Source organism: Mastacembelus armatus, chromosome 4 (genome assembly GCF_900324485.2).
Source record: "Mastacembelus armatus chromosome 4, fMasArm1.2, whole genome shotgun sequence".
Classification (NCBI taxonomy): domain Eukaryota; kingdom Metazoa; phylum Chordata; class Actinopteri; order Synbranchiformes; family Mastacembelidae; genus Mastacembelus; species Mastacembelus armatus.
Genome location: NC_046636.1, coordinates 9,634,862 through 9,648,937, shown reverse-complemented (window position 1 = coordinate 9,648,937; position 14,076 = coordinate 9,634,862). Strand labels below are relative to the sequence as shown.

Sequence of the window (14,076 nt, the reverse complement as noted above, 5' to 3'; positions counted from 1 at the left end):
TCATAATGAATTGCTTTTTAATTAACAGAACCTTTGGATACATCTTACTGCTGTAATGTTATGAAAAATTGCCTTTGTGTTCTTTAACATAAAGGATACATTAGTTTTCGAAATCTTTATAAAGTGAATATTATTCATAGATTGCTAAAAGATAGGGTTCATTGTGTGTTTAGAACAGGTGTATCCTTGTTTCCCTCAGCTCTATGCTGCCTTCTAGTCTGACAGTATATTAGTGCAAGTCATCAGTGCTAAACCACTTGGGTGATTACTTTTTTTAATTCTAATAATATGTATATATTTAAAGTTCACAGTTTAAAGTTTTGTGCTTAATTTTTTAAGTCTATTAGAATAGCGTGCAAGTCTTTTATTTATAGGTGGCAGATTGGTGGCACTAAGAAAAATTACTATCACAGCAAACATGTTTCTGCCTTGAAATGACACAGGAATTGCTGTTATAAAACCACAATATCACACATGAGTTTTGGTGGCTACTAAGAATAACAGTCAGTTATTTGTCACAGACAGCATGATACAGGTGCAACAAGCTAGCAGATGGCTTTTCAAAATAGTACTCTGTGTTGGTCAAGCACGAAGTCAAACATAAAATGATGAAGAAGCCACAAGTGGACTATATTTTTATGAACAGTTGAGTTTTATTGCCTGCTCTAAAACATTCACTTGTGTAGTTACTAAAATGTAATTCAGTGACCGGTCTGTTTTAACTGCTCTTAAATAGCACAAAAAACATTTTTCACCACCAAATTTTTATTCAACATTCTTTAGCTGTGAACAATTTCTCAAAGTAGTGTTTAACATGAATTTATAGAATTAGACATAAAATAACTGCAGTGAAAATACAAATAGGCACTGAAAATGTATTACAAAATGAACATGTAATGTAAAAAAATAAATGGAAAACCAAAGACTAAACTCATCATGAAGTCGTGTGTGTGTGTGCAGGCGCGTGTGCATGTGAATTCATGCACGAGTGGCATGTGGCACTCAGGTCAGAGTGGGCCTTGCAAACATAGGCATCACATCTGCAGCATCTCAGGCTTGTTTTGTTGTCTCTAGGGGCACAGAGCTCACAGCGCTTCCTTTTCTGCCCATGTCCTTGTTGGGGGACAGCAGCCAGGGCAGCGGCTGGGGCTGGGTCTTGCACACTCCTAACCAGACTGGCAGAGGCTGGTGTGCGGGGAATGTGCTGGCGCCGTTGAATAAGAGGAGTCACCAAAGCTTTTCCTAGCTCTGCTAGGAAAAGTCTCCTCTTGAAACTCTTCCCCTGATTCCAGGTTGGGTCGATGGCTGTCCACACCACATATGCATTGAAAGCAGACACATCAAGGATGTTGTGGAACAGTGCCACAGGCCAGCGGGCTGTCATTCGCTTGCAGGTGTATGTACCAGTAAGCTGCAATAAAAGGAACAATAAATAAGAGATTGTGAACAATACTGAATCTGTCGTACACAAAATGCTATGATTCACATAAATAAAAATAAAATGAAGAAAAATGATGGATGAAACTTTACATTACCTTATCAAGGCAGTCAACGCCTCCTTTGTTCTTGTTGTAGTGCTGGATAATAAGGGGCTTCTTGTCCTCTGTGCTGCTGACAGCGGCGTCTTTGTGTAGCGTGCTCATCAGGATGACATTTTTATTCTTCTTGGGAACATATGACACAAGAGTGTGTGTGTCAGTGAAAGCAAATTTTGATGAGAGTGCCTCTCTTCCTCCGATCGATACCAGTGCAGGGGGAAGTTCAGGCTTGTTCTTCCTCACTGTCCCTACCATGGTGAGCTTTCTTTTCAGCAGCTCCTGACCAAGAGCATATGATGTGAAGAAGTTGTCACATGTGATATTATGCCCTTGGAGACCGGTTGTCATGTCCAGCACAACACGCATGCCCTGTTTTTTTTCGGCCCCTCCAGTACTGGGTTTCCCGACGTATACCTGCATATTCCAGGCATAGCTGCTCCTGGCGTCACATGCTGCCCAGATCTTTATTCCATATTTCCCTGGTTTGCTTGGAATGTACACCTTGAAGGAACAGCGACCTCTGAAAGGAACCAGGCGCTCATCAACTGTCACCTCAGGGCCTGGATTGTACATAAGTGGTAGGCGCTCCACCCACCTGTCCCAAATGTTCCTGATGAGAGCCAGTTTGTCATTTCGCCAGCGGATGCGTCGTGTATCTCTGTTATCAAATCGAATAATTCTTGAAAGGACATGGAACTGTTGTAAAGACATAGTTGCCCGGAATATAGGCCTGCCAGACTCTGCATCCCACAGACTTTTTGTAGCCTCATTGTTTGAGCGATATACTCCTGCTAAAATCAACAGACCTATGTAGGCTTGGAGGTCTACCAGGTCAATTTTTCTCCAGGTGTCCCCAAACACACGCTTCCCCTCCAGGTTTGTCATCTCCACTATAATTCCCTCAATGGACTCTGGTAAAAAGAGTTGGAAGCTGGACTTGATGTCATCCACACGAGATGTCGCATACCGTGTTGGCCCTGGCGTTATCTTTATGTTTTTCACTCTCGCTCTACTTCTTCTGTCCTGAGGGGATGAAGACCAGAGCAAGTGTCCACTCTTGGACTGGAATGGTTCCTGTTCTTCAGGTGCCTCTCCCTCTCCCTCTCCATCCGTTGACTGGTCAGTCTCCTCAAAGTCTGGATCAAAATCTGTGTTGTCTTCCACTTCCGAGACATCCTCCTCTATCTCTGGTTCAATTTTAGTGCCCTCTTCATCATGTCCAAAAACCTGGACCAGAACCTCTTCGACAGAGAACCACTTGGTCAGTCGCACACTCATTGTGCTCAGAGTAAAAGGAGTGCAAGGCAAACATCAAGCTATATTATATGTGGGGTCTGTGTGAAGATGATACATTGATTAGTCTGGAAGGTGTGGTTCACGTGGGGGATAGGCACAAAAGCGTGGGAAAGGCCTTGAGGCAATCAGATGTAAAACAATATTTATGAGTGTTTTAAGTTGTAAATCGGTCAGATTTGACCCGCACACGACATTAAACATCCAAATCCTATAACAGTAAAATTACACTACAAACTTTTACTCAAGGTGATATACCAATAGAGCGTCACAAAATGTCTGAAGAGTTACCTGCCACCTTGGCTCTTTTCTGGCTTTTTTCTCCTACATAGTCTACAATGATGGACCTCCCCTGTACATCAGCTCCCTGTGCCTCTTCCAGCATCTTCTCCGCTTCAGCCTCAGTTTTGAACTCTATGTAGGCAATGCTGTCAAAGGAGCAGGAAAATTACTGAGAATACTAAAATAATCACAATCAAAATGCTGCTTAGCTAGCAGGCTCGAGTACTAGGCAACAGGAACCAGATACACTTGGAGTCTACGAAATGGCAACAGCAGATAGAAACAACTGATGTTCAATAAATTTAGGCTATAGGTAGGCATAAGTCAGTTTATTACACTATCAAAATTCTCATCTGTTAGTTTGAAGGATTTCTATGTAGTTTTCCTGTGTTATTGGTATAATTCAGTTGAGTGATGTCTGTTCTTACCCTCTGTCTGAACCGTTCTGGCCTGGAGGTAACCTGACCTCAACGGCATCTTCGAAGACTTCCTTCAGGTCATCAACCGTTGCAGAAAAGGGAAGGTTTTTTACAAACAGTGTCCGTGCATCCCTCTCTGTGGGACAAACATGAGCATGAGTATTGTACTGGTTACTTTACAATCCTCAGGGCGGGAGGAGAAAAAAAAAAAAAAAGAACTGCCAAAGTGTTTTTAAGCTTTCCCCAGATGTGCACAGAAATTTTGATCAAAGCATCTTTACCTTTCTTGCCCTCCTGTGAGCTGTCTTTGCTTCGGGCCTTGTCTAACTTCACCTCCTGACCCATGACCTTCTTTCCATTGAGCTCCAGTGCCTTCTGCATATCTTCCACAGATGCAAAATCCACATAACCAAATTTTCTGTTGAGGTAAGTCATGTGAGAACATTACAGATCCCTGCTTCAGTTTCAACATGCTTCATGAGCTGCCTCTAAATATAATTTAGAATCTGCCACATGGCTACAATCAATTGATTCTTTAGGCTTTACTATGAGAATGTATATCAGCAGTCAATTAACAGGAAATTTTAAATGAACACCAACAAAATCCTATGAAGTAACAGATTTCTAAACTAATGGTAAATGAGAACCAAAGCAAAAGTTTGCATTGCTAGAGAGCTAAAATTGTTTTGTAATTAAATAAATAAATAAATTGATTGCTTACTTGGATCCTCCTAACCGAACATTAACAACTTCAAGGTCGTTCTTCGAAAAGAATTTCCTCAAGGAAGATTTGATTTCATCAAAGTCTTCGTTAGAATTCAAGTTTCCAACAAATAGACAGAAACCTGACAAAAGCAACAATATTTCCAGAGTTTTTTGTGTAAAGCACTAGTAATTATACTAATTGTTGCAAATAGAATCAGAATAATAAAGGTGACATCACACATCAGTATTAAGTCCCTTATTGATCATCATAACAGGCTAAAATTTGTTTGAATCACTTTAATTATTCTTACCTTCGCTTTCTGACTTTGCCTTTTTGGCAGGGGGTGTGTCCTTCTTGTTCTCTGCGTTCCTCTTCCCAGGAGTCACTGGGGCATCTGTTGAGACAGCAGCACTGCATTTTAAGTGATAGCCAAGCACCAAATAGGAAAAATAGCAAATAGTTTTCATGCTGAAGGATTTACTGTAGAATGTATCATTATTGACTGGTTATGGAAATTCTATATTAAAACTTACCACAGCACATTTTTTTCCAGACAGAGTTCCATGCATGGGCAGTGAAGTTGAAATATTTACATATATAACAAACTCTATTGACACTATGGACCATAATCAATTGATGAAAAAAAATTAGCTGTTCTGACATAACTATCACCCATCACAAAAACTCACCATCTTTCTCCTCCTCCTCCTCATCATCATTGGACTCCTCAGCCTTTGTAGGTGCTGGTTTGGCTGGTGTTGCTTTTGCATGAGCCTTTTTTGGTGGGGGAGCCTCCTCTACAGACTCCTCTGTAAATAAAGTATAAAGCTCAATTTAAAGACAGTGGAGGATGAAACCAGTGGTCAGCACAGTGGCCTACTACCCTACTCAGTCAATATTTTCTGTAATATATGGACAGCCAACTAAAATTCATTTCCTCAACCAGATTTTTTTTTTAATGTATTTATTTAAAATGTCTGGCAAAGTAAACAGTAAGTCTAGATACTTTTCTCTTACATATTATATATTCAAGTGCATCAATTTCCATTACTTACCAGAATGATGATCATCATCATCGTCTTCACTTTCTTCTTTTTTTGCAGTGGTGCCATTTTTGACAACGGGAGTAGCTTTAACTGGAGTGGTTTTCTTCACCACTTTGGGTGGAGGAGCCTGCAAAGAGAAAAATCAACTTTTAAAGTATATTTTAAATTTGTTTGGATTCTTAAGAATCTACAGTTTCCAAACACACACACACACACACACACACACACACACACACACAGTCAAAAACATACCTCCTCCTCTTCATCACTGCTGTCCTCTTCACTAGATTCCTGCTCCAATTCTTTGGGAGGTGGAGGAGCCTTCTCCTTTAGAGTTGCTTGCTTATTTGCTGCCTGAGAAAATAAGGATAAAACAAATACAATAAAATATAGCAATAACTTTGTTCACCCTATTCAACTAGTGGACGGGTACAGAATAAAATTTACAGTATAGCCAATATCTTTTCGGGACATGGGGGGGGGGGTTGTACCATGTGATAGCTACTTCAAAGATAAAAACACTAGGACCCCTTTGTTTCTTACAACTGAAATTTTAATATTCAACAGTTATAGCAAAGATTTTAAGCGTTACACGTGGCCCACGTTTAGCACAGACTACCTGCGTTATCAAATTGTTTCTGAATCACAGTCACAGTTCTCCCGTAACTTCACCTCACTACGGTGGCCGACAAGGGCAAACGCGCTGCAGGAGAGAAACGCTGCAAGATAGAAACGCTGCAAAAGAGAAACGCTACAAGAAAGAAACGCTGCAAGATAGAAACGCTGCAAAAGAGAAACGCTAGGACCCCTGTCACGCGTTTGCATGGCGTAATTTTTGGCAGAAACGGCGAAAATGGCGTCATTAGATCTTACCTTCGCTAACTTCACCATGGTGCTGTCGTGTGTTTCAGGGGAAACACAAAAAACTGGATAATTGAACAAAATAAACGAAGCAACTACCGCATGCACGTGACTCTGCCTGCTCCGTGGGACATTGAACAGGAAAAACAGAAGCCGGAGCCGCGCTCGTTACTCTCCTGCTTAGCGCGTGCACGACCCCCGCCCACGTGATTGTGTCCACCAATGACAAGTTACGACATTTGCATCGTGTCCGCGCAACGCCTACATGACCTATACAGGCGACAGGGAATATCATACAACCGCATGAAATAAACGACAATTGATTGCACATATAAGATAAATACACGAAATAATTAAATATAGACATTTTTTATTGTCGAAGCTCCTGTGAAATAACGTTTTGCGTCTGAAGACAATGACGAGCTTAATTTAAGCAGAGAAGGTTTGAAGTTTATTTTCTACATGATAGGCTACTCATTTAAATGTTTAGAGGGTGAGTATATATTGTCGATATTTGACAATTTAATATGTGCTACATTTACGTGTTGTATAGCCTAATTTATACATTTGAATTGCTGTTTTACTTTAGTGCTTTCATTCGGTATTGCTGTGTACTTCCCCACTTTTTTTTTAACTTTTTTTCTCCACTGCGCCTACATTTATTTGGCATTAGTTACCAATAAAGCTTTAAGAATAATAGTTAACATATAATCATAAAAATGTAATTTTTTTTAAAGGTTAGCCAGAATTGCTTAGCAGTTCGAAATAGTTCCACAGTTCTATAAAAAAAAAAATGCTTTCACGTTACATGTCTGTTTTACACTTTGGATCAGTAAAATGCAGAAATAATAAAGATGTAACACTGTGTGTATTAGTATTTAATATGTTCACTTATCATAGCAAAAAACAAATACTGAGAAGACTATCTGTCAATAGTAAGTGTGATCTATCATGTATTTCATCCAGTGGTCAGCCAGTTGATTCCCAAGGGACATGAACAGCACACTTGAGTAATTAACCCTCAACACCACACAGAGGCAGCATTGCATTTTCCATCCCTCACTTATTTCCCTGAGCACTGGGTAAAGAAAGTCATCACACCACAAACAGCATATAAGTGACATAAGAATACCAACAGTTTATAATCTGGCATAATAATAATAATAATAATAATAATAATAGAACATTGTAGATAAAGTGTATTGTGCCATATAAACAAATTCAAATTACTGGTCACAAACTGATGTGACTGAAGGTTTTCTCAAACAGGTGTTTAGTAATTATTTATTAAAGCATGTGTAACTTGTAAGCATTAGTCAACTAAATAGTGTTAAGAATATCTACAGAAATGTACCTTCTTTAAAGTAAACGCAAGAAAAATATCCAATCTACTTTCCCTTTGTCCATTTAACTTTACAGTCATAAAAACACTTGGACTTTTGTTATTATCTACCTGGGATAGAATGTGCACGTGTAATTTAAACAATTATTTATATAAATTATAATTTAATAATAGGTTTTCATTTCCATCGGACCTTGGGTTTGTGCATTCTTGCTAACTACTGTGGCATGCTGGGATATTTTAGTAGATTAGAGCCATTATTAATGCTATTAGCTACATTTGTTTTCCTTTAAACCCCCTCTCTGCCATCCAGTGACTGCACCTGTTATTATTTTGATTTTTCAACTGTCTCACCAGAATCTGGAAATATTATCAGGGAAATATATGTAAGCGATAGATAGAACCCAATCCAACAGATAATTCCCCATATACCTTCTGTTATGCTACCAAAGGTTATCTCTACTACACTATTCAGAGCAATTGTCAAACCTTGTAGCTCCTATGAGACCTTACAATGTGTGCTCTTGTAATTGAGACTGTTTATTTTGCACATTGGTCTTTGATGCAAACATTTATTGAATGGCACATCTTCCACAAATATCAGTTTAACAAAGATCACACCATTGGAGCACAGAGTTTTTACACTGCAGTGTTGATTTAGTTCTGTGAGGTACATTTTAGCAACAGTCTTGTTAAATGTACGTCCTTTTCTTTTGGTGGGCTTCAGCTTGTGAGAAGCTTTTGTTCATCTTTGACAGGTGTTATCATGATTGCCCACATTGCTTCCCTTCTTTTTCTCAGGTTTTTGTGACCAGTGTACCTGCAATTTGGACACTAATTATAAAGTGTGGGTGCTGCCTTTGTGTTTTCAGTGTGATTGTAGAAAGGCATCTGGTGTCACATACAGCAAGATAACTTATTTGTACTGAACATGTGCAGTATTTTTGTATGTGTGTATAGAGCTTCAATAAAATTAATTTTCTATTTATTAGTGAACCCTGAACAAGAAAGAGACATGCCAGTCATAATGAATTGCTTTTTAATTAACAGAACCTTTGGATACATCTTACTGCTGTAATGTTATGAAAAATTGCCTTTGTGTTCTTTAACATTGCTAAAAGATAGGGTTCATTGTGTGTTTAGAACAGGTGTATCCTTGTTTCCCTCAGCTCTATGCTGCCTTCTAGTCTGAGAGTATATTAGTGCAAGTCATCAATGCTAAACCACTTGGGTGATTACTTTTTTTAATTCTAAAAATATGTATATATTTAAAGTTCACAAAAATGTTTGTGCTTAATTTTTTAAGTCTATTAGAATAGCGTGCAAGTCTTGGATTGTTCTAAAATATGGACAGGTGACCACAGTAACTTCACATGTGATCATCAGCAACTGTGTAAAACATATTCAGTACTTGTACTAGTGAAAAAAGCTGAACCTACAGAGCTTCCTCACCAGTCTCTGACTCTTAAACTGTGTGATTATAGCATATGACTTTAGAACAAGGCATCTCAAACACCTCAGATAGCAAATCCATTAGGGCATGTTCCTCCTATACACAATTTTATAGACTTGGTTTTATAGGTTTCCATTAATAATTCTCAGATTGATTATTTGCCTCTATGAATAACTCACATATTTATGTTCTCTTTGCATATTAACTGTTTTCTTTTATGCCTTTCACTTTGGAAACTCTGCTTTTAGTTAAGTGCCATAGAAATAAAAACAGGTATTATTATTGCCATTGGCATGAAACCTAAAACTTGGGGCTTGACTTGGATCCAAGTTCAAACATTTATTGCAACAAAAACATTAAATTTACTGTTTAGAAAATCTTTTCATCTGTTCTGCCCCTAAATCTATCAACACCATATTTATTATTAATACTTCAGTGGATGATAATACATTGAAGGCTCACAAGAACATCATGAACATGTATCCTTTTAATACTTTGGAACTAAATGATTGGTAAACTCATTCTACTGTTACACTCAGTCTAAGTCACTTTAGGTCACAATGTGAATATAAAATGTAATGCTATTTCCTTTTTCTTTGTAATATATGTCTGCGTTTATCTTGGTAAACCATTTCTTTTTAAAAATCCCTTAAGCATTTGTCTGCATGTTGATTAAAGCTTGGGGAGGTGATCTGTACCACGTGTGCCTTTCATATATCAAGTCTTAGAGGTGCAGGCCAAATGCAGGAAAAATAGATGAACCACCCAACTTATCCTTATCTTGAATCATTAATATAAGTGTGGCATATGAACACTGCTATTATGTGCAGTAAAACATCTGCCATTTCCCAGATTACTCATTTTAATGTTACACATGCCCATAATAGAACATTTTGCTTTAGTTTTTGCTAATTAAATATTTTTTTAAAATGTGACCTGCATAAAAAGGAATGGTAGTTAAGTGGAAAACAAGGCAGCTTTTTCATAGCTCCTGACAAGTAGTTCAAGATTTCCTTTTTCCACCTGGCAGGCAGAAAATGTGCAGCAACTAAAATTCATCAATTTCAGTAAAACATAAAACCCTGAGAAGATACATTTAAGTGCACATGGAATGTTCTTTTTATCATTTTTGAAAACATTTACAACTATGTGAGACAAAAGGGAAAAAAATGTTACAAACAGATCTGACCTGCATTTGTTTCAAAATGTTACATAAATAAAACTCATATTTATAAATATCTCTTTTTATAAACATATAAATAGTTTTTTAAACATAAATACATTTATGCAAGGAAAGATGAAGTACATGAATGTACAACAGCAGCAGCAACAATATACAGCTTTGCAGTTTGTAGTTTTTACACCATTGTCCGCATAGTATGCTTCTGTGTTTGTATCTGTTAACCATGTTTTATAGGTATACAGATATTTATGTGTATACACCTGTATAATCATATCTTTCTCTTTTTCTCCTCTCTCTCTCTCTCTCTATACATACATACCTACATACATATATATGTATATATATATATACATATACATATATATGTATGTAGTTGTCATAGCATTGTCATTTCAGTCTTTTTTTTCTTATGCTGGTTGTGGTGAGATTCGTACCAAAAATCTGTCACTTGGTAAGTTTTTCTTTTTTTTCCTCCATAGGTGGGAACAAAGTGAATGTTTTGTTGCCCAAACCCAGCATCCAGGCATCTGGAGAAAGAGAGGGAAAAGGGAGAAATATGGTTAGCTTGAGCTTTCAGGAAAAATGCTATAAACGCTGGTTAATCTATTGTGTGATTTAGCAGTTTATGTCTCATCAGTTCATTGTCCTTCTGGGAATCTCCAAATTTACTTGTCAGTTTTATTTTCAACTAAGCTGCTCTCCTTTGACTTTTAACTTAATCATTTCCTCTCTGACAAACACATCTAACACAAACATTCATTTGTTTCCCCATGGGAGAAAATATGGGTGTCAACTGATGAATAACACACACACACAGATGCACGCACATAAATACACACACACATACACATAAACACAAAAAAACCACACACACTAACGCATGTTAGTCACTAAATCACACTCCCCAATAGGATTTCACAGTTTGCCACAACCACAAAAAGCCCTCAAGCCTCCAGACTAATTGTTTGTCACGTAGTCTTCTCATTTGTCTATTCACAGATCCTTTGTTGTTTTTTGTTGAAGTCACTCAGGTAAAGAGAATAGGTTTCCTGGAAGGTCCCCAGCCACCACAGGGTGCTGGGTTTAAAAAGGTTTGCTTGTCTCCATCCCCACTTCCTTCCACCCTGTCTCCCTTTCCTCTTTGTTGTTAAACTTGATATCAACTTCTTGCTTCCTAAATGGCTCAGCTAGACTGGACAGGACATTAATTTACATAAGATCAAGTGCACTTTTGCTTGATTATGAGTTGAGGTTTTTATAACATCATGTTCTTTTACCCACTTAGCTTAATATCATGTTGAGTGTCAGCTTTTTTGATAATGAAGAGTCAGTCAAACATATGAGGTTATTGATTAGACTGCGCTTTATCATTTTCCCTACATCAACCTAAAATGTGAGAAACATATGACCTTACAGCTTATGTATTCTTACTTGCATGGTCATCACTCTACACTTGCTATATTGAGCTCACTAAGACCTGATTGTTATTCTAAACTACCCCAACTGTGGAACCAGAGCATAGTGTCTTGGGGCAGTTTTAAAGAAACAATAATCTAAGTTGAACATCTTTATCTGTTTGTTTTTCTGTCATCCTGTTCTTCACCTTTGTTCTTCCCTTTTCACCTGTCTTTACTTGACTTAACTACTTTGACTATTATCCATTCTCTTGTCCTTCACTTTACATCATCTTTTCAAGATCCTACTCATTGCTTTCAGGTTTCCTTTATCTTTCCTGTACCGTTTCCTACCTTCCCAGCACCCATTATTCATTTTCTGCGTATACAATTTCCTCTCTGTTCTGTTTATAAGTAAGTCAGGTTACAGTGAATTCAAGTGTCAAGTGGGACTGTGACATGAAGGATCACTCACCCTTCCAGCGTCGCTCCAAGCTTAGCAGCCCATGCCGCTCATGGTTCCTATCCTGTCCATTTTGTGCCCGAAGCAGCCACTCCGAGATGGGGAGCCCCCTTTCTTGTTTCCCGATTTGTGTCTCCTCGGTGCAGGTTGGTCGTTAAGGAGGCGAGCCCACATCCCTCTGGCCCGGGTGTCCATGCGTAAATCTCGCAGTAACCGTAACCGAGAGCGCACAGCATCTAGGCGTCTGTCCCTCTCCTCCGACTCCAGAAACTCCGCCAGCTCCTCGCCCAGCAAATTTCTAAGAGACTGAAATAAAGATAGAAAAAATAAATAAACGATGTCTCCCTTAGGCACCACGCTGCGCAAAGAGATATTCTTCCAATAAAAGTGAATTACGTGCTTGTTGCTCGTTTGAGCAGAGCAATCGTTTGCATAACGTTTGATTAAATCAGCTTGGTGCATATTTAGCACTTCCAAAGTGAAGTGGCCAGGCGGGAAAATGTAATGATTTTTGCAATTTTAACGCATGGCGCCTTGGGATTAACCGAGACGGATAGTGGGTTTGTCTGGCCAATAACCAACTTTAGAATAGATTCGCAAGATAATGCTGTTATTCAGACCTCAGTTATGTACTTCATTTCTGTTGAGGGTTCTTCACTTTCAGTTTTACTATGTGGCCGTTCAGCTTTTAAATCTTGCCCGCCCTCAGTAAAGAGTCAGGTGCTTGGTCTAAACACAGACTTTGCATCAAACTGCTGCCATTGTAACCATCTAACTAAAACTTTTGGTCTGTGTTATTCAGTTGGTTCTACATGCGTATTTTACGCACCAAAATTTGAATTTGTTGTAATAAATATTACCAACAACTGTTGGAAAGGACCCATACCAAGCTGAATCTTAATGTCTCCATCATGAAAATCTTTGAAGATATTTTGACTTTAATGGTCTCCACCTAAAGTTTTCGATTTCTTTGACTTTGAGTGCTTGTCAAATGATGCGCACTGCGCTGCATAAGATCTAAAACTGACGCTGGAGAGTAAAATAGTGTAGTGATTATGTCCGGGTTACACATTGTATAATTAATAAAAAATAATGCTGTCTTTGTGAGTAAAAACATAGTATGACTGAAATCATGAAATAGGTCTAAAAAAAGTCTTGGGCGCTTGACCCACAGAACAGATGTTCACTGCTGAAGAAACGCTGAACTCCCCCAAAACTAGTAACACTAATCAAATGAACTGCCTTAATTCTCAGTAATATGAATAAAAGTAACGTCTTACCTTCTGCTGCGTCTGAGATAAAGGTTTTGCCCCCATCCGTACTGAAAGCAGGGTGACCATAAGTCCACAAGCTACCAAGTACGACAAGTTCATTTTGACAAGTCTGGTATTCTTTAAGGGATTCCTCTGCGCTCAAGCTGAGAAAGAAGGACGGTAGCAGCAGCCAATCAGCTATTAAGCATAAGAGGCTTCAGTCTGTCCTTAACTCCAAAGCTTCTCAAGTGCTCCTCTAACTCTCCGTATTAGCCCTCATCGCTTTATAGCCAGCCCATGGTGATGTCATGACAACCTGCGTAATGGTCCTCCTTCCTCTCCAACTCACTGTTTTCTGTACCTGACTCTGAACACGTCATGCCAGCGATTAATTAAAGGATTCAAGCTCCGGTCATCGGGGGCTTTGGAGGAAATAAGATAGGTTATGAGCTATCAAAATGCACCGTTTTAACTTTTAGACCTCTGGCTGAGATGCAGCAGCTGAAACCCAAGGTGGTTTCAAAGGCTGCGCGTTCAGAGCTGAAGAGCGACTTTGGCAGAGAAATGACTTCTAAGATGCCAGCCGCCTGCCCTGCGAAACATCTTAACGAGTCTTATATTCTACTGTGAGTGAGAACGACATGTTTCCTTCATGGAACCAGTGAAAAATCAAATTGTGCCACTGGAATTCAGTGTTTTACCTCTTTCAAAGAACTTCCAGGAATTAATAAAGACTAAGGGTAGTTTAATTTAATCAAACGCATTTTGTGTAATTGTGTTATAAATAAACTGATATGTATACGCTGCTGTGTTGGCCTAATTGCAGCCTAGTTATTTAAACAG

The 14,076-nt window shown here is 38.6% G+C and overlaps 2 protein-coding genes across 2 annotated transcripts; both read right to left on the bottom strand.

Moving 5' to 3' along the window:
• LOC113139792 (piggyBac transposable element-derived protein 4-like) lies at positions 1-6,310 on the bottom strand. The gene is made up of 11 exons (XM_026323319.2): positions 6,158-6,310; positions 5,537-5,638; positions 5,294-5,411; positions 4,928-5,047; positions 4,549-4,632; positions 4,254-4,377; positions 3,814-3,950; positions 3,542-3,668; positions 3,123-3,259; positions 1,536-2,779; positions 1-1,411 (listed from the first exon to the last, which is right to left on the bottom strand). The coding sequence occupies exons 1-11, from the start codon at positions 6,173-6,175 to the stop codon at positions 935-937; spliced, it is 2,688 nt and encodes an 895-aa protein (XP_026179104.1). The 5' UTR covers positions 6,176-6,310; the 3' UTR covers positions 1-934.
• A 4,281-nt stretch (positions 6,311-10,591) lies between these two features.
• Positions 10,592-13,503, bottom strand: nppc (natriuretic peptide C). Its single transcript, XM_026322898.2, has 3 exons — positions 13,261-13,503; positions 11,993-12,286; positions 10,592-10,650 (listed from the first exon to the last, which is right to left on the bottom strand). Exons 1-2 carry the CDS (start codon positions 13,351-13,353, stop codon positions 12,014-12,016), a joined length of 366 nt encoding a protein of 121 aa, XP_026178683.1. The 5' UTR covers positions 13,354-13,503; the 3' UTR covers positions 10,592-10,650; positions 11,993-12,013.
• Positions 13,504-14,076: the final 573 nt, after the last annotated feature.

What these genes read in the sequence shown, in the direction of transcription:
- nppc (XM_026322898.2), bottom strand. Translation starts at nt 13,353, where the DNA reads ATGAACTTGTCGTACTTGGTAGCTTGTGGACTTATGGTCACCCTGCTT. An exon ending in TATCTCAGACGCAGCAGAAG is followed by an intron (nt 12,287 to 13,260) that starts GTAAGACGTTAC and finishes TCTTTATTTCAG; the next exon opens with TCTCTTAGAAATTTGCTGGG.
- LOC113139792 (XM_026323319.2), bottom strand. An exon ending in GGAGGAGGAGGAGAAAGATG is followed by an intron (nt 4,633 to 4,927) that starts GTGAGTTTTTGT and finishes CTGTCTCAACAG; the next exon opens with ATGCCCCAGTGACTCCTGGG. An exon ending in GCGTTGACTGCCTTGATAAG is followed by an intron (nt 1,412 to 1,535) that starts GTAATGTAAAGT and finishes CTTTTATTGCAG; the next exon opens with CTTACTGGTACATACACCTG.